Source organism: Hyaena hyaena, unplaced genomic scaffold (assembly GCF_003009895.1).
Source record: "Hyaena hyaena isolate Hyena2069 unplaced genomic scaffold, ASM300989v1 scaffold_173, whole genome shotgun sequence".
NCBI classification, from domain to species: Eukaryota; Metazoa; Chordata; class Mammalia; order Carnivora; family Hyaenidae; genus Hyaena; species Hyaena hyaena.
This window is the reverse complement of record NW_024080805.1, coordinates 660875-685888: the sequence shown is the minus strand read 5'-3', so window position 1 is coordinate 685888 and position 25014 is coordinate 660875. Positions and strand designations below refer to the sequence as shown.

At 35.7% G+C, this 25014-nt stretch overlaps 1 protein-coding gene across 1 annotated transcript in view; it reads left to right on the top strand.

The window, feature by feature from the left end:
- COMMD1 (copper metabolism domain containing 1) overlaps positions 1–25014 on the top strand; it is a 195307-nt gene that overhangs the window by 72368 nt on the left and 97925 nt on the right. The window contains exon 2 of the mRNA XM_039240311.1: positions 21684–21965. Within this exon, the coding sequence (XP_039096242.1) occupies positions 21684–21965 (282 nt within the window). The remainder of the gene's footprint in view (positions 1–21683; positions 21966–25014) is intronic.

Sequence of the window (25014 nt, the reverse complement as noted above, 5' to 3'; positions counted from 1 at the left end):
ATCTTCACTTTTTTTTTTTTAATATTTTTATTTATTTCTAGGAGAGAGAGAGAGAGAGAGAGAGAGAGAGAGAGAGCGTGAGCAGGGGAAGGTCAGAGAGAGAGGGAGACACAGACTCCGAAACAGGCTCCAGTCTCTGAGCTGGCAGTCAGCACAGAGCCCGACACGGGGCTCGAACCCATGAACCGCGAGATCATGACCTAAGTGAAAGTCAGACGCCCAACCGACTAAGCCACCCAAGTGCCCCAAGTTATCTTCACTTTTAAAACTCTTTTTTTTTTTTCTTTTTGCTATTCTTTTTAGGTAAATCCCACTGCTTTGTCTTACGGATCTGTTCTGTTTCAACCAGTCTGCTATTGAACTCCTCTAAGTGTATTTTTTAGTTCAGTTATTTTATTCTTCATCTCTCTTACTTCTGTTTGGTAGTTTCCTATATTTTCTGTCACTTTGTGGAAGTTTTCACTGTGTTTATCCATTCTTCTTCCCAGTTTGGTGAGCATCTTTATGACCATTACTTTGAAATCTTTAGTCAGGTAGATTACTGTCTCCATTTCTTTAAGGTCTTTTTTGGGGGGTTTTGTCTTGTTCTGTCATTTGGAACACATTCTTCTGTTTCCTCAGTTTGTTTGACTCTCTGTTTTTACAAGTATTAGACAAAACAGCCACCTCTCTCTTGGAGAGTGGCCTTTTGTAGGTGATGAACCTTTTTGTCCATCCTTGCTCTAGCTCTTGGTTATCTCTTGAACCTTTGTGGTTGTCTCAGTAGCCTGATTATTCTTGATAGGTCCCCATTGTTGAAGGTGTTCCAAGGCCGGCCAGTATTCCGATGGGATGGATCTTATTTAACACCTTATTTTAAGCTGATTGGAAATCAAACCCTCAGGCTGCAGCCTGAAAATATATATAGTCCTGTGGGGTCACAGTTGTAAACTGTGCTGGCCTTTAGACCAGAAGATCTCAGGGTGTCCCTTGGGAGACAGTTGCAGATCAGGCTTCCAGTTATATATATAATCTCCTTTCTGGGAGGTATTTTCAAGCTGTAGTGAGGCCAAGGGAATGTGCAAGGATGGTGCCTCCATTCTTATATTCTCTGAGAGCATCTCAGTAGCCTCTAGAATGCATGGTAGATCTGTAGCTTGTACTTTAGACTGAAGCTCTAGACTAGTAAATGGGCCTTTTTCTCAGGAAGCCTGAGGTGTGTTTTAGCCTGCTGTTTATGCAGTGCCCTGGAGGGTGGTATCCTACCAAGAACTGTCTTTCTGATTATTTCAGCCCTGTGGAGCCCAAGAACACAAACCCCTTGGCCACCAAACCAGGTGATCAAGGGGTGTCCCTGTTTGGATTGCATGTGCCTGTCAGCTTTAGTGGAATAGGTGGAGTGTAGAGAGTAGGGCAGTGCATCAGGAGAGTGCATGTTCACATGAAGGAGGGTGCCTGGGTGGCTGAGTTGGTTAAGCATCCTGCTTTGGCTCAGGTCATGATCTCGCGGTTCACTGGTTCAAGCCCTGCATCGGGCTCTGTGCTGACAGCTCAGAGCTTGGGGTCTGCTTCAGATTCAGTGTCTCCCTCTCTTTGCTCCTCCCCTGCTTATGTTCTTTGTGTTTCTCTCTCTCAAAAATAAACAAACATGAAAAACAACCTTAAAGGACTGTCTTCATTCCCTGTAACCCTTTGGGATTATCCTAGGGATATAAGCCCAGTTGGTTTTCTAAACTACATAATTTGGGGGCTCTTCTCTTCAATGTAGGTTCTAAGGATTGGGGTTCCTGACTTGGGACAGAAACCTCTTGCTAGTTGGGAAGAAACTCCAGATTGTGAGGTCCCTCCCTATTGTTGGTTGCTGTGCCAGGGATGGGGTTTTTGGCAAGACTGTGTCTTTGCATCTCTTAACCCTACTCAGTGTGGGCCTTTTATCCTTTGTTGTGGAGGAGCAGTTCAGCTAGTTTTCAATTATTTTTGAAACTTTCAGTTTCTATAATCACATCATAGAGGAGGAGCAGTTCAGCTAGTTTTCAATTATTTTTGAAACTCTCAGCTTCTATAAACACATCATACAGGACTGGTAATGAATTTGTGGGCTGGCACTGGTTTGCTAATCACAGTGGGCAGCGTTGCTCTAAATTTTCTGGCGAATTGAAAAAGCCAAGGATGCTTTTAGTAACACATCAGATTGAACACTTTTCTTAGGCAGGTTCATATGCTATTTTTCCTATTTGAGAGTGTAGGAGTAGGCCTGATAGGTGGTGAAAACTCAGTGATAGAGATTATACTGTGATAATCAAATGACATCATAAAACTGAATGAGGTAGCACTAATTCTGTAAATATTCAAAACTGAATGGTAAAATAGTAACTTAGGAGAGTTTCCATATTAGATCATCATCTTTTTCTTCAGGGTTAAAATAGGCCTTAAAAATTTTCTAAAAAGTACATACAATCCTGAATGGCAGTTGGGAGCCTGTTCTTATTATTGGCTTTTAAACATTTTGCTCTACTTTAAAAATACAAAAGTTGAGTGATGTCAGACATAGATAGAGTCTGGATGGGAATAAAACTTAAAAGATTTAGAAAGTCAGTCATTTCAAATTACTATTTTTGTAAGTCAAAAACCATTGAATACTGGTAATTTTATGTAGCTTAATCTATAGATACAGCAACATGGACTGCTAATATTTGGGGGGTGGTACATAAAGACCATTTAACACCATCACTTTTGTTTAATTTTATGGAAACCGAAGCCCAGAGAAATATGCTTGAAACCACAAAACCATTTTCTTTTTCTTTTTCTTTTTCCATTAATTCCACAAATATTTATTGAGAGAACTTTTGTATTAGACACTGACCAAGATGACAAAGTTTTACATACAAATATTGCAAAATAAAAAAGATGTATTAGCTATATACTAAATGGAAACATTTCTGCCTTTAAACTCCTGGGCGATTACCTAATTCATTTTTTTACCTTAAAGAGTTAGTTCATACCAAAAATAATCTATAAATCCAATGCATTGCTAATCAAAATCCAAACAAAGCTTTTTTACAGAACTGATATGTCAATTCTAAAATTCATATATATGAGTAAAGGGCCACAATAATCAAAATTATTCTGGGAGAAAGTATAGGAGACTTGTCTTACTAGATATTAACACATATAAACCCACAGTACTTAAAACAGTACAGCACAAAACCATTTTCTAACAAACTGTTACGATCAATAAATCAGGTTTCACTGAAGGTAAAGGACAAAATTGAGTTGCTTTTCTTTTGGACTATTTTTTACTTAAGTTTTGGACCAAGTTCTACTTAAAATAACAACATAAACATATTTTTTAAAATGACATTTTTTAAGAGTTTTAGAAAATGCTAATTTAAACCATTTTTTGGATGACTTTAAACTTGCTTTAGTTCATTGTATAATTTTTATTTCAGGAGATTTTAGAAATGCAACTAAGTGCTTTTTACCTGATATATATGGTGTATATATATACCTGATATATTTGGCCTTTAATTGTGTAAATATGTATTTCCAACAGAAAAAGTTCTGATGGAGTAAATCAAGAGAAAAAACTTTTTTTAAGACCCTTTACTAACAAGCTAATACTAATCATCTCTAGAGGCAAATTGCTTTAAGTTCTCAAGGTCTTAATTTCTTTGTGCTAACAACTGGCAGCATTCTGTACTTTATAGGCTTAACTACACGTTTTAACAGCAAATTCTTGGAAGCTTGACAGAACGAACTGTTGAGAAATAAAGGTTTGTTTTTGGTTACCATGAGTAGTTTCTATGGAGGTTGAACTATTGTTAGTTCTTGGTAGCCTTCTATATGCTTGTCAGTCTGTTTTCTTCAGAAGTGATGATGAATTTAAATCTGTATGATGTGTTCCAGTTTACTTACTTAATGGAAATTAGGGCAGTGCACAGCTTTTTGAAATTCATAATTACTGTTCCTGTTAAGTGTTTGGAGAAGCAAGTATTTCTATTTCATATATTTTATTTAATTAATAATCATTTTTCTTCTTGGACATAACATAGCCACTAAAGAAATAACCGTCCTTTATTAAGACAACTTCCTGGGCATATTCCAGCAATGCTTTTTTCCTTACAATATTAAAAACTCCACGTATAATATTACCGGTAAAAGACTTAGTTATTTACTGAGTGAAAATAGTGTTAAATATATTATTTGTAGATGGGGATTTTCTGCTTTTTTAGAAAACTCTGTGTGTGTGTGTGTGTGTGTGTGTGTATGAGTTGCAATACAACTATGACAAAAATAATTTCCTATAATTAAATTTTTGTTCATTCTTAGGAAAGTAGAATTACCTAAATTCAAGATCATTTTGTATATTGGTCAGTAAGATACTTATTGTAGAAGCTTATTATTCATCTTTGACAGTATTTTATCTAGTTCATTAAAAATAGCTACAAGTTATGACATTATATTTATTGCTTATGTTTTGTGAACTTTTAAGAAACAGTGCTTTGAGGGGCGCCTGGGTGGCTTAGTTGGTTAAGCATCCGACTTTCACTTGGGTCATGACCTCGCGGTTCGTGAGTTTGAGCCCCGCGTCGGGCTCTGTGCTGACTGCCATCTCAGAGCCTGGAGCCTGTTTCAATCTGTGACTTCCTCTCTCTCTGACCCTCCCCTGCTCATGCTGTCTCTCTCTTTCTCCTAGAAATAAAAAAAAAAAAAAAAAAAACCAAAAAAAAAAAGAAACAGTGCTTTGAGTCATTGATTTCATGTCCCTAATATTTATTCTTCTTGGTCCAAAGAACCAAGATTTTTCATATTAATCCAGGTTTATTACATTAGACTAGCAATTTTGCTTTTCCATTTTGATATGAAGTAAAACTGGAGTGATTCTTAGATTATAATGACTATAGGCATGGTTAAAGTAAAAGAAATCTCATTAAGTAGAAAATGCTCATTAAAGAAAATGTGGGAAGTGCTAAAACATGAAAGAAAAAATTTAAAACTCTAATTTTAACAGTGATAACTACTTTGGTATTTTTCTTTTCCTTTGTGTATGTGTTGTTGGGAGGAGAGAAAGGAAGGCAAGATGCCTCTTACCTTTTTTGTGTATTTTAAAACATTATAGGCTCATACAGAAGAATTCCATATCATTTATGTGGATGCTTTGTCTTTCGGAAGGTGGAGCATAACTTCCTGTTCCTTAAGTGGGGGCCTCTCATAGTGAGTTCTTTCCAAAGAGCAGAGTATAGAAAGTTGGGAAAATTATTTTATGGTAGAGAAACCTGACAAACATTACTTCAGCCGGTATCTTTAACAGGAATAAGCCATGTTGATAGCATGCACCCTTGATACAGTGTGATGAGAATGGTAACTTACCTCTGTTGTCTTCCTCCCCAAAATCCCTAACACCGGTCTAACCATGAGAAAATCATGAGGCGGATTCTAACTAAGGGGCACTCTCCAAAATAACTGACCAGTATTCATCAAAACAGTCAAGTTGTCAAAAACAAGAAAAGTTTGAGAAACTACCATAGCTCCTTGAACTTAAGGAGAAATGATGAATAAATATAGTGTAACTTGGATAGGATCCTGGAACATTAAAAGGACCTTAGATCAGCGGCACCTGGGTGGCTCAGTCAAACATCTGACTTAGGCTCAGGTCATGATCTTGTGGTTTGTGGGTTTGAGCCCCACCTTGGGCTCTGTGCTGCCAGCTTAGAGCCTGGAGCCTGCTTCAGATTCTGTGTCTCCCTCTGTCTTTCTGCCCCTCCCCACTCATGCTCTGTCTGTGTCTCAAAAATAAGTAAATATTAAAAAAAATTTTTTTAAAGGACATTAGATCAAAAGAAAGTGTGAGGACACCTGGCTGGCTCAGTTGGTAAAGCATGCAGCTCTTGATCTTGGGGTTCTGAGGTTGAGGCCTGTATTGGGTGTAGAGATTTAAACAAAGGTAAACTTAAAAGAAAAGGAAGTATGAAGATAAACCGTAGTTAATAATAAATAATGTATCAGTATTGGTTATTAATTGTTGTTATAAGTGTACCATAGTAATATAAGATGTTAATAAACTGGGAAATTGAATGTCTGGTAAATTGAAATACTGTACTGTCTTCACAACTTTTTCTGCCAGTCTGTTTTTAATCCAAAATTATGTTTTATTTAAAATATAACAGAAAATTACAGATCCTATTAGAGCCCTCTGTTTGTCTCTCACGTTTCATTTTCCCTGTTCTCTGAAGTAATCATTATCCTGAATTAGGTGTTTAACAATCTCATGTGTACCTTTACAGTTTTACTACATCTTTTTAAAGTTTATGGTATTTGTCATCTAACAAAACTTCAAGTAAGTAGCATCACCTTTATGTGTTTGTGTGCAGTTGTCTTTTTTCTTGTTATTGTTCAGCATTCTGTTTATGCTTTGTCTATGTTGATAGATATAATTCTAATTCATTTACTGAACTTCCTAAATGGAATCATACAATATATACTCTTCATGTTTGACTTCTTTTACTTAGCATTATATCTGAAATTAATGCATGTTGTATCTGTCAATCATTTTTTAAAAATAGACTATTTTTTAGAAGAATTTTAGGGTTAAAGAAAAATTGAGTGGTGGGGCACCTGGGTAGCTCAGTCGGTTAAGTATCTGACTTCGGCTCAGGTCATGATCTCATGGTTCATGGGTTCAAGCCCCACATTGGGCTCTGTGCTGACAGCTAGCTCAGAGCCTGGAGCATGTTTCCGATTCTGTACCTCTCTCTCTCCATGACCCTCCCCTGCTCACGCTGTCTCTCTCTCTCTCTCTCTCAGAAATAAATAAAACATTAAAAAAAAAAAAAGAAAAATTGAGTGGAAAGTACAAAGAATTAACCTTACTTCCCCCTCACAGCTCTTACCCATGTAATATCCCCTATTATTAGCTTCTGGTATTAGTGTAGTACATTTGTTATAATTGATGAGCTGATGTTGATTACATTATTATGAACTAAAGTCCATGGTTTGCATTAAAGTTCACTGTCTGTGTTGTACGTTCTGTTGGTACATTCTGTCTTTACAAATGTATAATAGCATGTGTTTACCTTTATAGTATCAGATTCTGTATAATATTCAGAATAGTACTACTGCCTAAAAAATCCCTTTCCTCCACCTATTTATTCCTCCCTTCCTCCCTCTGAACCCTTGGCAGCCACTGATTTTTTTTTTTACTGTGTCCAAGGTTTTGCCTTTTCTACAATGTCATATTGGAATGACTATGTAGCCTTTTCAGATTGGCTTCTTTTATTTGGTAATGTGGATTTAAGATTCTTTTATATATATATTTTTTATGGCTTGGTAGCTCTTTTTTCTTCTTTTTTTTTTTTTTTAAGTAGTACTGAGTAATATTCCACTGTCTCAATGTACTACAGTTTATCTAGCCATTCCCCTACTGAAGGACATCTTTGTTGCTTCTAGGCTTTGGCAATTATGAATAAAATTGCTATAAATATCTATGTGTAAGTTCTGGTGTAGACATAAGTTTTTAACTCATTTGGTTAAATGCCAAAGAATGTGATTGCTGGATTGTATGGTAAGAGCATTGTTTAGCTTTGTAAGAAACTGCCAGTGTCCTCTAAGGTGGCTATTTCATTTTGCATTCCTGCTTGTAAAAAGTAATAGTTCCTATTGTTCCACATCTTTGTCAGCATTTGGTGTTGCTTTTTTTGCATCTATTGATATGACCATATAATTTTCCTTTTTTAGCCTGTTAATATGATGGGAAAATATATGTATCTAATTAATTTTAATTTTTTAAAGTTTATTTATTTATTTTGAGAGAGAGAGAGAGAGAATCCTAAACAGGCTCTGCACTGTCAGCATAAAGTCCAATGTGGGGCTCGAATTCATGACTGATCCGAAATCAGTAGTTGGATGCTTAACCAACTGAGTCACCCAGGTGCCCCAATATGATGGATTATATAAATTGAATTTTGAATATTGAACTGTCCTCGCATATTTGGAATAAATCCCAGTTGGTTGTGATGTACAAATCTTTTTAGACATTATTGGATTCAATTTGCTAATGTGTTATTAAGGATTTTTGCATTTATGTTCATAAGGTTTTGTTTGTTTTGTAATGTCTTTGTTTTTTATATTAGAATAATACTACTCTCATGGAATGAGTTAAGAAGTATTCCTTCTGCTTCTGTTTTCTGAAAGAGACTGTAGAGACTGGTTGTAATTTCTTCCTTCAGTGTTTGGTGAAACTCACTAGTAAACCCATCTGGACCTGTTATTTTCTGTTTTGGAAAGATATTAATTATTGATTCTATTTCTTTAATAGACATAGCCAATTCAGATAATTGATTGATTTCTCCTGAGTTTTTGTAGATTGTAAACTTCCAGGAACTGTTCCATTTCTTCCAGGTTATCAAATTTATGGGCATACAGTTATTCATAATATTCCTTTATTATCCTTTTAACGTCCATGAGATCAGTAGTCGTGGCCCCTGTTTCTTTTCTGATGTTAGTAACTTATTACTTCTTTTTCCTCTTAGTTAACCTAGCTAGAAGTTTATTCATTTTATTGATTTTTTGAAGAGTCATCTTTTGGCTTAATTAAAAAAAATTTTTTTAATGTTTATTTATTTTTGAGGGACAGAGAGAAAGAGTGTGAGCAGGCATGGGGCAGAGAGAGAATCTGAAGCTGGGACAGGCTCTGAGCTGTCAGCACAGATCCTGATGTGGGCTTGAACTCATGAACTGTGAGATCATGACCTGGCCAAAGTCAGACAGTTAACTGACTAGCCACCCAGGTGCTCTCAGCTTAATTCATTTTATCAGTTGATTTCCTGTTTTCCATTTCATTGATTTTTGCTCTAATTTTTATATCTTTTCTTCTGCTTGCTTTGGATTTAATTTGCTTTTCTTTTTCTAGTTTCCTAAAGTGAAAGCTTAGATTATTGATTTAGATTTTTCTTCTTTTCTATTATGTGTATTCAATGCTATAAATTTCTCTTGTAACAGTTACCTTCACTGTACCTTACAAATTTAGATATTTTCATTTTAATTTTGTTTAAAGTATCTTAAAATTTCTTTTGATACTTCCTCGACATAGGTGTTATTTAAAAGTATGTAATTTAATTTCTAACTATTTGGGGGATTTTCAGCTACCTTTTTGTTACTGATTTCTAGTTTAATTCCATTGTTGTATGGGAGCAGACATGTATGATTTCTATTTTTAATGTGTTAAGGTATGTTGTATAACTGAGAATATGGTCTGTCTTGGTCAGTGTTCTATGTAAGATTGACAAGAATGATATTGTGCTGTTGTTGGATGAAGTACTTTGTCGGTGTCAGATCCAGTTGATAGTGTTGTTTATTTTAACTATGTTCTGCCTGCTGGATCTTTTAATTACCAATAGAGTGGTGTTTATTTCTCTAACTATGAGAGTGGATTCATCCATTTCTCTTTGCAGTTGTATCAGATATTATGCCATATGTTTTACACCAATTAAAAGACTGAGACTGTTAGTGGATCAAAAAAATAAGACCTAACTCTATGTTGTCTGTGAGAAACCCATTTTAAATATGACACATAGTGATTAAAAGTAAAAAGATGCATAAAGATATACCGTGATAACACTAATCAATGAAAACTGGAGTGGTTTTATTAATTTCAGACAAAGCAGAGTTCAGAGCAAAGAAAATTGTCATGGATAAAGGGGGACATTACATAATGATAAAGGGGTCAGTTTTTCCAGAAAATGTAACAAATTCTTAACATGTATGTACCTAGCAGCAGAATGTCAAAATAACTGAGGCAAAAAGTGGTAGAACTGCAAAGAGAAATAGACAAATCTGCTATTGTACTTGGAAACTTCAACACCCTGCTATTTGTAAAGGACAGATGCGATAGGCAGACAGTCTATAAGGACATAGTTGAACCAAACAGGTCAATCAGTTAACTAGATCTAACTGACATTTATAGAATATTTTGGTGGGAGAGGGAGGGAGACATGAAGAGTTAGAACATGAGGACTTTTTTAGGGCAGTGTAACTCTTCTGGTGATATATAAAGGTTGTTATACATTTGCCAAAACTTACAGAATATACAAGAATGAACCCTAATGTAAACTGTAGACTTTGGTTGATAATGATGTGTCAATATTGATTTGTCCATTGTAGCAAAGTACTACACTGACGTGGATGTTGATGGTAGGGGAGGATGTGTGCAGAGGTTGAGGGATGTGGGTTATGTGGGAACTCTGTACTTTATGGTTAGTTTTTCTGTGAATCTAAAACTGCTCTAAAAATTAAAGTTTCTTAGTTAAAAATTAGAACAAATATATCTAGAACCTAATAGTTTCTAAAGGATATTTTCTAAAAGTAGTTTCAGAGAGGTATTTCCATTTTTATTGAAAAATTTGAGGCAGAAATGTGTGTCATTGAAGCTTAGAATTCGTTGATAATATGGAATCACTTTGTTCTGATATGTGAAGTTTACATTGTATGAAAGTATATATCTCACTAAATACCATTTATCTAAATTTATTTTAAGCACTGAGCCTTTGTTTTGAAATGCCACTCTAAAAAACAGGAAGCTTAATGGAAAAGCTGTGTTTTGTCTACCAAAGAATAATAGGAACTCTCTCTGGTTTATTTTTAGTGCCCACTGTAAATACTGTTGCTTTCAAGCAGAAAGAAGAGATTAATGATTATATATAAATATTAAATTACAGGGGATTGCTTTAGGACTAACATGCTTTGTGATTGATTAATATCAAAGTTTCCCAGTTTCAAATATTAGCCTCCTAATTTTAATTACTTGATACTTAATGAGCAGTTTACTAAAAAAGGCATCATTATCTTGAGTTCAGTTTATTTTATTTTGTTATTTATTTATTATTTTAAAATAATAGCAGTCATTTATTTAACTAATGAATCTGAACTTTAGGCAGAGCTTAGAGGGGAAGGCTGTCTTCATATGGTGTTAACTGGAGGCTATATGATCCACTTTCAAAATACCTCATTAACTGGCTATTTGGTGCTGGCTGTTGGCTGGAAGCTTAATGATAGGCTGAGGGCTAGAAGCCAGAGTCCTTATAAAGTAGTCTCTATAAGCTCCTTACAGCGTAGCGTCTGGGTTCTAAGAACAAGCCCCTTACGAGGAACAAAATGGAAGTTGAAGTTTCTTGAAACCTGAGGCAGAATATTGGCACAGCATCACTTGGCCAGGATCTTTTTTGAATTTGCTTTTTTTTTTTTTTTTAAAGGACTTTAATTTTTAGTTTTAGGTTCACACCAAAATTGAACAGAAAGTATAGAGTTTCCATATGCTCCCTATGACATTATGCACAGCCTCGCCAGCAATCAAAATACCCTGCACCAGAGTGGTACATTTGTTACAGTGGATAAACCAACATTACCCAAAATCCATAGTTTACATTAGGGTTCACTCTTGATGTTCTACATTCAATGGATTTTGGCAAATGTATAATGATGTATATCTACCAGTACATTATCATAGAATGGTTTCACTGCCTTAAAAATCCTCTGTGTTCTGTTTATCCCTTCCTCTTCCTTCAACTCCTGGCAACCATGAATTTTTTTTTACTGTCTTTATAGTTTTGCCTTTTCCAGAATGTCATGTAAAGTTGATCTGTTTAAACTGTGTGGGTCTTCTTACATGGAGGTTTTATAAAATAAACGTATTTGCTCTTCCTTATGATTTTCTTTTCTCTATCTTACTTTACTGTAAGAATATGACCTACAAAATGTATGTTAATTGATTACGTTATTGGTAAGATAAGGTTTCTGGCCAACTGAAGGCTATTAGTAGTTAAGTTTTTAGGGAATCAAAAGTTAGATATGCATTTTCTTGTTTTTATTATTTTTTCTATTGTTTTATGTTTATGTTTGAGAGACAGAGACAGAGACAGAGCATGAGTGGCAGAAAGGCAGATAGAGAGGGAGATACAGAATCTGAAGCAGGCTCCAGGCTCCGAGCTGTCAGCACAGAGCGCGATATAGGGCTCAGACTCAAAAACTGAGATTGTGACCTGGGCCAAAGTCAGACACTTAATCGACTAAACCATTCAGGCACCCTGCATTTTCAATTTTCCAGGGGGTGTCATTGCCCCTGACCCCCGTGTTATCTTGGAGTCAGCTCTAGTTGGAATTGCCATGATCTTTTGGATAAGCAGTCACACAGCCCATATTTATTCTAGGGGTGGGATATAGACTCTTAACACTCAGTGGGAAAAGGTCATAGAATTTTGTAGCCAGATTTTAAAACTGCGACTAATAATACTAAAAGATTTTCCCAAGGTTAGATGAGTAGTCAAGACCAGGTTTTTTAGATTCTTGATTCCACATCCATCCAACTATTCACTCATTCAACATATATTTACTGATCACTTACTATGTGACAGTCACTATGGAAGGCCCCAGAGATTAAATATAAACAAGTAGGGTAAGGCCTCTGCCCTCGATAAATGCTTACATGTGAGAGCAAAGTATAGGCCTGGTAGTTACCCTACATTGGGATAAATACCACTAGTTTACCATGCAGTCTACAAAGAGACCCCTATTCTAGATTTGGTGGTTTGGGGAAGACTTTCTGTATAAAGTAACATTTGTATTAAAGCTTGAAGAAAGGTAGTGTCAACAAAAGGAGTTGAAGGAGCAACAACTAAGATGTTCTAGGCAAAAGGACCAACATAGGCAAAGGTCCAGAGAATAGAGAAAGAATGGCAGTTTTAGGAGCTAAAATGAGTACAGTATGGATGGAGGGAGTTCCAGGGAGTGGAAGATGGTAAAAGGTTGGGGAAGATGAAGAGACACGGAGTTAGATAGGTAGAGGAAATACCTCTTCATTATTCACCTTATAAACCGTATTTAATAATTAGAACTGAAATGTGGAAGCTAGAGAAGTCTTTACAGGTTTTATTTTTTAATTAAGCTTCTTATTTAGAGATAATTTGTAGGTTTATATGCAGCTGTAAGAAATACAAAGAGCTATCCTCGTACACTTGACCACTTACCCCCATGGTAACCTGTTGCAGAACTATAGTACAATAGCACAATCACTATACCGATATTAGCACAGTCAGGATACAGAACTTTAAATTACCAGTAGGATCCCTCATGTTGAAGTTTTATAGCCACATCCTTTTTCCTCCCACTCATCCTCACTCCTTCCTTTTTTTCAAACAACTGACAATCATTTTATTAAAATAGTTGATATAAGTATCTGCAGTGGTTACTTCTACCTTGACTTCTGGCTAAATACTGATGGAAGGGCTATGCAAATCAGTGAGTCACTTAAGGATCCTCATCTGAAAAACATCCAAGTCTTAGAATCTTCAGTCCAGGAGGTTTTTCTTGTGCTGATTAATCTTAAGAGTCTCAGTAGGCATCTGAACTGGTCCTTTAACTTTGTGATTTTTTTTTCCCTATGAGCCCCTGATCAAGTCAGCGTACACCTTCTCTAGAGATTTTACACTGTGACTGACTCGACTAATTCTAATTTGGTGAATCCACCACCTCTGGTTCCACAAGTGTTTTTCTGGTATCTTTCAAAACCGTGGCTGTGATGTGGCTTCCTGACCAACTTGTTCCTGGATAAAAGTGCATGTTGTGAGTGAGGAATAGGAACCAGTGGACTTGAGCTCTGCTGCAGCTGTGACCGTGTCTTCCTCAAAAACTCCTCACTCCTTTTTTAACCCCTGACAGCCACTTATCTGTTTTCCATTTCTGTAATTTTGACCTTTCAAAATTATTATATGAATGGAATAATACAATGTATAACCTTCTCTTAAAAATTTTTTAAAAAATGTTTTATTTATTTTTGAGAGACAGAGAGAGACAGAGACAGAGTGCAAACAGGGCAGGGAGACACAGAATCCAAAGCAGGCTCCCAGCTCTGAGCTGTCAGCATAGAGTCTGATGTGGGGCTCGAACCATGAACCATGAGATCATGACCTGTGCTGAAGTTAGTCGCTTAACTGACTGAGCCACCCAGGCATCCATAATCTTTTTTCATTTAGCGTAATTCTCTGAGAATATGTGCAGGTATCTATATCTGTGGTCCACTTCCTTTCTATTGCAGAGTAATATTCCATGGTATAGATGTACCATAGTTTGCCTGTTTACCTGTTGAAGGGCATCTGATTTATTTCTAATTTTTGGCTGTTACAAATAAAGCTGCTGGAAATATGTGTATTATATAACTTTTTTTGTGTGTGGACCCAAGTCCTCTTTTCTATGGGATAAATTCCCAGGAATGCTATTGCTAGGTTATATGGTAATACCATGTTTAGTTTTTATTTTTCTTATTTATTTTGTTTAGTAAATTGTCAGACTATTTTTTACTGTGTATGTACCATTTTATATTTCCACCAGCAATGTATGAGTGATCCAGTTTCTCTCTATTGCTGGCAGTATTTGGTGTTGTCACTGTTTTTAAATTGTAGCCATTCTACTAAGTGTATAATGATATCTCATTGTGGTTTTATTTATTTTTATTATTAGTTTCTCTGTGTAATGTCTATACCCAGCTTGGGGCTCGAACTCATGAGATCAAGAGTCAGTTGGCTCTACCAATTGAGGCAGCCAAGTGCCCCTCATTTTGGTTTTAATTCATATTTTTGTGATGGCTAATGATGTTGACCATTTTTCATGCACTTATTTGCCATTTATGTATCCACTCTGGTGAAATGTCTCTCATCTTTTGTCCAGTTTCTAAAGGGATTGCCTGTTTTTTAATCTTGAAATTTTAAGGTTCTTTCTGTAGTCTATATGTTAGTCCTTTGTCACATATTTGTTTTGAAATTTTTTCTCCCAGTTTGTAGGTTGTCTTTTCCTCCTCTTCACAGTGTTTTTTTTTGCATAAGACAAAGGTTAATTTTGATGTAGTTGTATTTAACAGTTTTTTCTTCCATGGATAATGCTTTGATGTCAAATCTAGGACTTCTTTATCTAGTTCTTCATTAAAAAGATTGTCTTATTTTTTTAAAAAAAATTTACAGTTTCAGGTAACTGCCACTTGAGTGGCTCAGTCAGTTAAACATTTGACTCTTGGCTTCAGATCAGGTCATGATCTCACGGTTTGAGGAATCAAGTCCTGCCCTGGGCTCAGTGTTAACAGTGCCGAGTCTACTTGGGACTTAGGATTCTCCCTCTTCCTCTCTCTCCACTTCTTGCCTGCTCACATATACTCTCTCTCTCTCTCTCAAAAAAAAAAATACACTTTAAAAAATACAAAGAAAAAGATTTACAGATTTACGTTATATCTAAGCCCTTGATCTATTTTAAGTTAATTTTTACATAAATTAGGAAATTTATGTTAAAGTTCTGTTTTTTAAACCTAAGTATATGTACTTACTCAACTACCTTTTGTTGAAAAGACTTTCTTTTCTCCATTGAAAAGATTTTGCGCCTTTGTAAAACTCAGTTGGTCTTTGTATGGGTCTATTTCTCTGTTACTTATTCTATTCCATTAGTTTATGCATCCTTCCTCTGCAAATATTGTAGTCTTGATTATGTATCTTAAGTCTTGAAAGGGGGAAGACTGATTCCTTCCACTTCATTGTTTTTTTTCCTCAAAATTGTTTTATCCTGTTTCCTTTGGCTTTCTGTACAAATTTTAGAATAATTTTGTCTGTATATATAACAGTTCTTGCTAGGAGTTTGATATGAATTGCTTATATATCAACCTGTTTCTTTTTTCTGAAGTAGCCTTGAATAACTTGGCGTGCTTTTCCCTTTTCCTCCTACCTAACTTTTTGTGTTCATTTGAAATTCCAGTTTCAAATTTATAATTATTAATTGTTAACATTTAAAAATTGTTTTTGGATTGTCATATGCCAATCACATATATCTTTAGCATGGTGCTGATTTATGTTGACTAGGAGGCCAGCAGTTTCTCTGGGCTGCTCACTGTCAGTGACATAATGTGGGGTCGCTCAATGATTATAGTCTAGCAGCAGCAATTTTGTCAATAATATTAATGTTGTGGTTTGCATTTTTATTTTTTATTCATTTTCTTTCTTTCCTCTGATTTTGTAGCCTAGATTACCTTTGGCTTCGAGCCCCTTGCTTAGCAAGGCTAGATTAGGCAAAGAAATCAACCTTTTGGATTTTTTTTTAATCTTTATCTAGGAGTTTATGGTTTGTGATATATATGAGAGGATTTTGTAAAGAAATTGATGACTTAATAATTCTAGACTTTAGGTTGACCTGCAGCATTTATCATTTTTGGTTTGAATAGTTGTTGATATGGTAGCAATGCTTTTTAGGCCATGAATTCAAGGGCTTATGTTAGATGCTATAATTGCAGAAATATGTAGACCCTGCCCTCATAGATTAGAATTTGTTGGGTGAAATTACTTGTAAACAGATAATTTCATTACATTGAGGGAAGTGTAATGAAAGAAATATTAGGAGATTTTTAGAATAGAAAGGGGGCCACCTGGGTGGCTCAGTCAGTTGTGTACTACTCTTGGTTTCGGGTCAGGTCAGGATCTTGCTGTCATGGGATTAAGCTCCGTGTCAAGCTGCGCACTGACAGTGTGGAGCCTGCTTGGAATTCTCTTTCTCCCTCTCTCTCTGTTTCACTCAAAATAAATAAATAAACTAAAAAAAATATATATATATATATATACACCTAAAATACAAAAAAGGAATTGAGAAGGGCCCTTACCTTACTAGGGGAAGAGGAATATTGGAGAAGCCAAGCTTGAAATGAGTCTTGAATGGTGGTAGGGGTTAATCTATTTAAGGACATTTTATCCGATGGAAAGTAATGTGATGGAAGGACATTTCAAGCTGTTAGAATAACAAAGGCACATACAAAGAAGTACCGTATTAGGATTTCTGGTAGGAGAATTACAAACAGGTTAATGCTATGTGGATGGCAAGTGTGGGAAACAGGAAGTTTATAAGGCACTAAAAGATAAGCCAGACCAGATCTTGTTGTGTTGAGCTTGGACTTTATCCTCAGTGGTTCTCAAACCTGTAAGGTCCATTGTTTTCTTCCTGTAGTAAATATTTTCTAATGCTCCTTTCTTATTGTCTAATAGAATTTATTTATAATTATAATTCATATAAAATTAACATGCATCATTTCTAACAAATTAATGTGACGACATAAATGTAATATAAAGTCAAGTTCTAAGGAAAATAAAATAATAAGGTAACTTGAAATACATATTTTAAAATTTAAATGTTCAAGCATTACTGCATTAGAACATATAATGAATTAAACAGATACTCATACTTCTATACAGAATGCCTGTAAATGTGCAGCAATAAACATGGACTTTTATAGATGTATTGTATTGGTAATTCAGATATTTTAGTTGGTATTGTCATTGATAATTTTCCAAATTGTTCAAAAACCTGTTTGTAAAGTTCTGACCAAACTAAAGTACATATAATACTAGTTTCATTCCTGTAAAATTTGGTGTTTATTAAAACTGCAAATTTTTTTATGAAAAAAGAAAAAAGATGAATTTCTAGGTTCAGGTAATTATAAACAGGTTTTTCCATGTAATGTTAAATGAGACATTGCCAAGTCCTGTGGCACATGAGTTTGTTTGTTTTGTGGGATGTTCTTGAGAAGGGTTGGTAAACTGCATTCCAGAGGCCACATTGCCTATCTTTGGATAGCTTATGAGTGAGAATGGTCTTTATATTTTTATTTATTTATATGTATATTTTAAATTAGCAGGTTTTTTTTTAAAGTTTATTTATTTATTTTGAGAGAGACAAGGACAGTGGGAGCAGGGAAGGGCAGAGAGAGAGGGAGAATCCCAAGCAGGTTCTGCATCGTCAATGTAGAGCCTGATGTGGGGCTTGAACTCCCAAAACTGTGAGATTATGACCTGAGCCAAAATTAAGAGTCGGAAGCTTAACTGACTGAGCGCCCCCAGGCGCCCCAGAATGGTTTTTATATTATTTTTAGAGAGTTGGACCAAAAAAAAAAAAAGGTGGAATATCTTTTTTTTTTTTCCAAATAGTTTATTGTCAAATTAGTTTACACATAACACTCAGTGCTCATCCCCACATGTGTCCTCCTCCATGCCCATCCCTCCTCCCCCCCACATCCATCAGTCCTCAGTTTTTGTCAGCATTCAAGAGTCTCTCATGGTTTGCCTCTCTCCCTTTCCCCCACCATTCCCGCCCTTCTTCTCCCCCTTGTTTCTCCATCAAGTTCCTCCTAATCCTCCTATATGTGCAAACATATGATATTTGTCCTTCTCTGCCTGACTTATTTCGCTCAGCATAACACCCTCAAGGTCCATCCATGTTGCTACACATGGCCAGATTTCATTGTTTCTCATTGCCATGTAGTATTCCATGGTATAGATAAACCACATCTTCTTGATCCATTCATCTGTTGATGGACACTTAGGCTCTTTCCATGTTTTAGCTATTGTGGAGAGTGCTGCTATGAACATTGGGGTCCATGTGCTCCTATGCCTCAGCATTTCTGTATCCCTTGGGTAAATTCTTAGCAGTGCTATTGCTGTGTCATAGGGGAGTTCTATTGTTAGTTTCCTGAGGAACCTCCACACTGTTTTCCAGAGGGGCTGTACCAGTTTACATTCAAAAGGTGGAATATCTAATAATGATGGTAACACCTTTATAGAAAGTTTGTCAACTCATTTTCTTGAGCATTGTAGAATGCTGATCATCCCTAGATCCTGCTCACTAGATAACAGCACTCCAGTCACCATGGAACCAAACACAGCTCCAACATTTTTCAAGTGACTTTGGAGGGCAGTACTACCTTGTTGAGGACCACTACCCTTGATGGTCAGTTTTTAATGTTTTATTCCACCATGACAATAGTAATATGCATGATTTATTCCCATGTAGAGTTCTTTTGTTTGTAGTTTTCTCTTTTTTTTCCCTTCTTTTCAAGGAAACAATTAAAATGAGGCAAGAATTGGGGCACCCGGTGGCTCAGTCATTTGAACATCTGATTCTTGATTTTGGCTCAGGTCATGATCTCATGGTTTTTGAGATCAAACCCTGCATTGGGGTTTGTGCTGGCAGTGCAGAGCTTGCTTGGGATTCTCTTTCTTTCTCTCTCTCTCTCTCTGCCCCTCCCATGCTTTCTCTCTTTCTCTCTCTCTCAAAATAAATAAGCATTTGAAAAAAATGAGGCAAGAATTGTTAATGTAAGGTTAACCTTGAAAACCCTCCAGTTTATACTTATAAAAGTAAATTTTTACAAACTTCAGTACTTTTACTACTAATAATAATATTACTTGTAACTTATAACTTACATAGGAATGTTTTACAACTGACTGGAAACCACTGTAGCAGTTCTTGGAAATCTTAAAACAGGGAAATGACAGTATCCTTTTGACATTTTAGATAGATTATTTTGGTGAGGTGTAGAGGGTAGACTTGAGGAGGTACAAAGTATAAGCCTAGTTTAGGTACAAGATGGTGGCCTCCTGAATATTCTATACTGGGAGTCGGGACAGAGCAGAGGAGACACATTAGAGAATTATTTCAGATATAAAAATCAGTAGAAGTTGATGAGCAAAATGTAGCCTTAGTTCTTAACCTTTGTTGCTTATTAGAATTATTTGGGATGCTTTTAAACAGTGCCAATGCCTGAGCCCCATTTTAGGATTTTTAGAAATCAGAATTTCTGGGAATTGATATTTTAAAAATGTACCTCATGATTCTAATGTGCAGCCAGTGTTGAGAACTACTAATTCAAGTTGTGGAGGAGAGGGAAGAATAAGGGATAAGTGAGTACCAGGCTGCCAGCTAAGGCTACTGGTTGATGTAGGTGGCATGCTTTAAACAGAGTCTGTTCCATGGTAGCTATTCAGATATTCCTTGAATAAATGAGAACTGATGACTTTCAACTTGAACCAAAATCAGTTTCTTATTTAATTTCTGATTATTCTAAATTTGGATGAATTGACCCCAGTTCAAGATATAATTGACTGGGACCCAACCAAAATAAATCCTGTCACAGGTGAGATTATATCAGAATGGATATCTTGATATAATTTGAGGAAAAGAATGATATAAATCATCGATGCCGTGATGTGATACTGTGAAACAAAGTGCTAGTTGAAACAATTTGACTTAATTTTAGTACATTATACAAATTGATATTTCTGTTGAGTGGCTTAGATAGAGAATTTGGGTTCTCATACCTGGCAAATAGCTAAGCATTCAATATATATCTATTAAATTACACTGTGAAATATCTTTACCAGAAAGTTGTTATATTTATCATAGAATTCTTTTTTACATTAATGGAAAGATGGAAGGCAGTATGTTTGTCTTTCAGCCCCAGTTCTACTTCATCTACCCATACTCTACCTGTACACTGTCCTCCTTTACACTCCTCTGTTTTCACTGCTGCTGCCCAAGTTTAGTCAAGACTGTTGGTTTCAAATGATAGGAATATAACTTAAACTGTCTTGAATAGTAAATTGAATTTTTTGGTACCTATAGGCAGAAAGAATGCTGAGATAACATACAGAATTAAAGGAAGCTTTATAGGAACCATGGTCTTGGAGATTATAGAGCAGGGATATCATTCCCACTCTCATTTCTGCTTGGCTTTGTTCTTTTTTATTGTAGTCAAGCCTTTGCCAACAGATCAAAGATAGCAGTCTGCAACCCAGCCTTGTATCCTTCTGCTTCCATGACTCCAAGAGGAAAGACCATTTCTACAACTGTTTTATTAAATTGGAAGATTGATTTGAAACAGTTGTTGTGTCCAGAGAAAGGAGGATACTATGATTTGTCTGGTTTAGAGCTCATGCCAATCCTGGTGGCCAGGAGAGGATAAGGATATACCAAAGAGGAGACAACAAAAATCTTGACACCAAATCATTAAGTCACTGTCCTCTCCAAGACTCCATTGCCACAGACCTTTGATGATTTTCCACTTCAGTTTATTTAGCAACCTACTATTCACAAAACAGCAATGATCATTAAGTTTTGAAAATTCATGGAGAAATGTAGAGCAGTATACAATTTTAGAGTAGTATTATTGTAAATGAGCTATTTGAAGATGGACTACACAGCTAACATAATGCATTTATTTAACAAAGTGTACTTAGTTCTTCTATGGACAAGGCATTGTATAGTTATAGTATATCAAACCAAGTCTTGCTATAAGGCATTGTGAAATTATGTAAGATTTCATCAGAAGATGAGTTAATTCATTTTCTTGTTTTATTATTTAAAGTTTTTATTATTTTCCCATTATGGAACTCGATATTTAACAATTAGATTCTAGTTACTGATATAGAATTTGAATGACATGGAATTATTAACAAGTAGCTTTTTAAAATCTTTTTTAAAAAAATGTTTGTTTATTTATTTTGAGGAAGAGAGAGAACATGAGCAGGGTAGAGAGAGAGAGAGAATTCAAGCAAGCAGGCCCCATGCCCAACGCAGAGCCTGAGGTGGAGTTCAGTCTCACAACACTGAGATCATGTTCTGAGGCGAAATCAAGAGTCAGATGCTTACCCAACTGAGCCACCCAGGTGCCCCAACAAGTAGCTTTTCTAAAAAGAGTAGTTTTGTTCTTTTAAAGAGCTTATTCTCATTACTGTCATTTGATGACCCTTTTTGAAAGCTTATTCAGTGATTAGAGTCATTCAAAATATGATCTGTAGTTGAGCTATCTTTTTCTAGTTATTTACCAAATTCAAATTATATTATGTTTTTTGTCTTTGCAGTCGATTGCATCTGCAGACATGGATTTCAACCAGCTGGAGGCATTCTTGACTGCTCAAACCAAAAAGCAAGGTGGGATCACATGTGACCAAGCTGCTGTCATTTCCAAATTCTGGAAAAGCCATAAGACAAAAATTCGAGAGAGCCTCATGAACCAGAGCCGTTGGGACAGTGGGCTTCGAGGCCTGAGTTGGAGAGTTGATGGCAAATCGCAGTCAAGGCATTCAGCTCAAATACACACTCCTGTTGCCATAATGGAGCTGGAAATAGGGAAAAGTGGACAGGTGAGTCCAACTTCAGTCAATTTCCTTTTATGAACATTACATATTAGCTATATATTCAGATTGATTTTATGTAACAGTCTTCTTTGCAGAGATAATAAAAATAACAGGAAAAGACTCTGTTTCCTAGAATCCCTTTTCAGAGATGGAATCATCTGAAAATTAGGATACTCCTGGTGTTGGATAGAATCTGGAAATCAGCTTCATGGTCCTGGCAGCTATCTCAGAATAACAAAATGAGTCAATGAGGTGATTGCACAGAGTGGCTACTACTCCATTTTAGTTAGATCTCAGAATTCTTGGCATTTGGTCAAAATTCTTAGCATTTGGTCAGAATCTCCAAAGCAATGATATGAGATGCTAAATAACGACCAGGAATTGAGATTAAACAATACAGAACAAAACTGTCTCACCCAATCATCTTTATGGCAGTCAGATATAGGAGACAATGTATCTTAAATACAGCAATGTTTTGTTTCTAATGTCCTAAGTTTCTAAGTGTGCTGTCTCTGTCCTTGAGCCCACAAATAATTTTTAATTTGATCTTGATTATTTACAAACAGTTCTTCTTTTTCTTGCAGTTTCCATAGTCATTATAGCAGATAATTTTATCATCTACATTGTTTTTCCTGAAGTCATTCAGTTGTGCTTTAGATAACTGCTAGATCAGACTTGTAATGACCTGGTATGTCTTTGGGGGGGGTGGGGGGAGAGCAGCAACGTATAATTAGGAAGAGAAAACCCAGATCACTGAATTAGCCAACCAGATTTATTTTCAGATGAATAATCAAATAAGTGCTTCTGTTACATTCTACAGTATAAATTTATTTTTCTCCTAGGGATGAGACCATTTTTTTCAGCTGTCAGTTTCCCTCACATATTCCCTTAAGTTTCTTAGGATTTTTTAGCATTTGTAGTTCTATAATGACACTAATTTTAATTTAATATGTAATTCCTTTTAAAAGATAGTTCTTTTACAAAATACATTTGGAGAATCTTTTATTTAGTTATTTTAAAATAGTGCTATTGCTTTTATTGACTTTGGTTTGTCTGACCCTAAAGTCCATTCTCTTAACCATTGTGTTAATATACCTTCCTTCTACTGTTTCTAGACCAAAAATCTGACAGATTAGAAAGGTGTGATAAGTACACTTGGATATTGAGTTTCACCAACCGTTTGTCCACGCTATTCATTTTTATTTGGCAGTAGTGATTATTTCGTTTTGTCTTTAAGTATTTATCATCTGGGCAGGAATTGAAAACATGCATTCTATTTTAAGATATTCCTAGAAATGTATTATAATATTTCTTTAGCTTGGTTTTTTCTTATTGTTTGAACTCAGGTTTATAATGTGCCTTTTGATTTTAGTAACTTAAATATCACCTGACTTTATTGTGTACTGCTATAGGGATTTTAAAATATACTTTAAAACATTTAAAGTATATTCTTTGATATTGTTACCCAAAGTGACATTCTACTGTGTTTGTGTGTGTGTGTGTGTGTGTGTGTGTGTGTGTATGTGTGTACAATGCTTTTGTCAATCAGTAAATCACTACAAATGATTTGTAGGCTAGCTTCAGGGATATTTTGTGATCAATTAGAACAGGTTGATAAACTCTTTTTTTTTTTTTTTTAATAAGTTTTATTTGTTTGTTTTGAGAGACAGAGCAAGTAGGGGAGGGGCAGAGAAAGAAAGAGAATCCCTAGCAGGCTCCGCACTGTCAGCATGAAGCCTGATGTGGGGCTCAAACCTACGAACTGTGAGATCACGACCTGAGCTGAAACCCAGCTGGAGGCTTAACTGACTGAGCCACCCAGGCATCCTTGTAAACTCTTTTTTCAAGTGGCCAGGTATTTTATGCTTGACAACCATATGGTTTCTGTCATAAGTACCCAACTTTGTTGTTGTAGCTCAAAAGCAACCACAAACAGTATATAAATAAATGGACATTGCTGTTTCTATAAAGTTTACCTACCACAATATAATCAACAGGTCTTAGAAGTCAGAGAGTCCATGAGCACTTATCTAAGGTGCATTACACAGGTGAGGTAGTATATCCCTATTTTTAGAGAAGGTATCTGAGATAGATATATGACTTGTTTTAGACAGAGCTAATGTAGTAAAATGAAAATCACTAAATTGATTTTTTCAAAAAACCACTGACACCAACATTTAGGAGCTTTTGTTAGCTTCTCACCATATTCTGTGCCAAAAACACAAGTTAGTAATACAATATGGTAGTCAACAGTATTGGTAGGAATATTGCTCAGCAATAAAAAGGAAAGAACTTTTGATAAACACAACAAAATGGTTGAATATCAAAGTTATTTGCTGTGTGAAATAAGCCAGATACAAACTTTTTTTATCATAATGTATGATTTCATGCATATAAAAATCCTAGAAAATGCAAAGTAATCGTGACAGAAAGTGTATGCCTAGGTTAAGAGTAGAGGGAGGGATGGTTAGATTACAAAGGAGTGTGTGAAAACTTTTAAAAGTGATAAAAATATTTGTTATGCCATTTGTGGCAGCAGTTTCATGGGTGTATGCATATGTCAAAACTTATAAAATTGTATACTTTAAATGTGCACTATATTATATATTACTTACACTTCAAAGTTTTTTATTTAAAAAATGGTCACCATTGAAGCGCCTGGGTGGCTCAGTCAGTTAAGCATCCGACTCTTGATTTCAGGTCAGGTCATGATCTCAGGGCTGTAATATTGAGCCCCATGTTGAGCTCCGTGCTGGGCGTGGATCCTGCTTAAGATTCTCTTTCCCTCTCTCTACTGCTTGCTCTCTCTCTCTCTCTCTCTCTCTCTCTGAAAAAGATTGAAATTTCTCTTTAACCTGCAAAATGCTTTGAATGCAAATATATTCTTAAATCAAGAAAAGTTGTAAAGAAGGAAGTAAACAATAATATAACCTAGACTGGCAATAAAATATACAGCCCCAGTCCAATAGGAAATGTTTTTGTGAGACCTGGATCCTTGGTTAGTTCTTCTGTCAGCCTCTAAGTGATTATTATTTATGAAGTAATCCACTATATC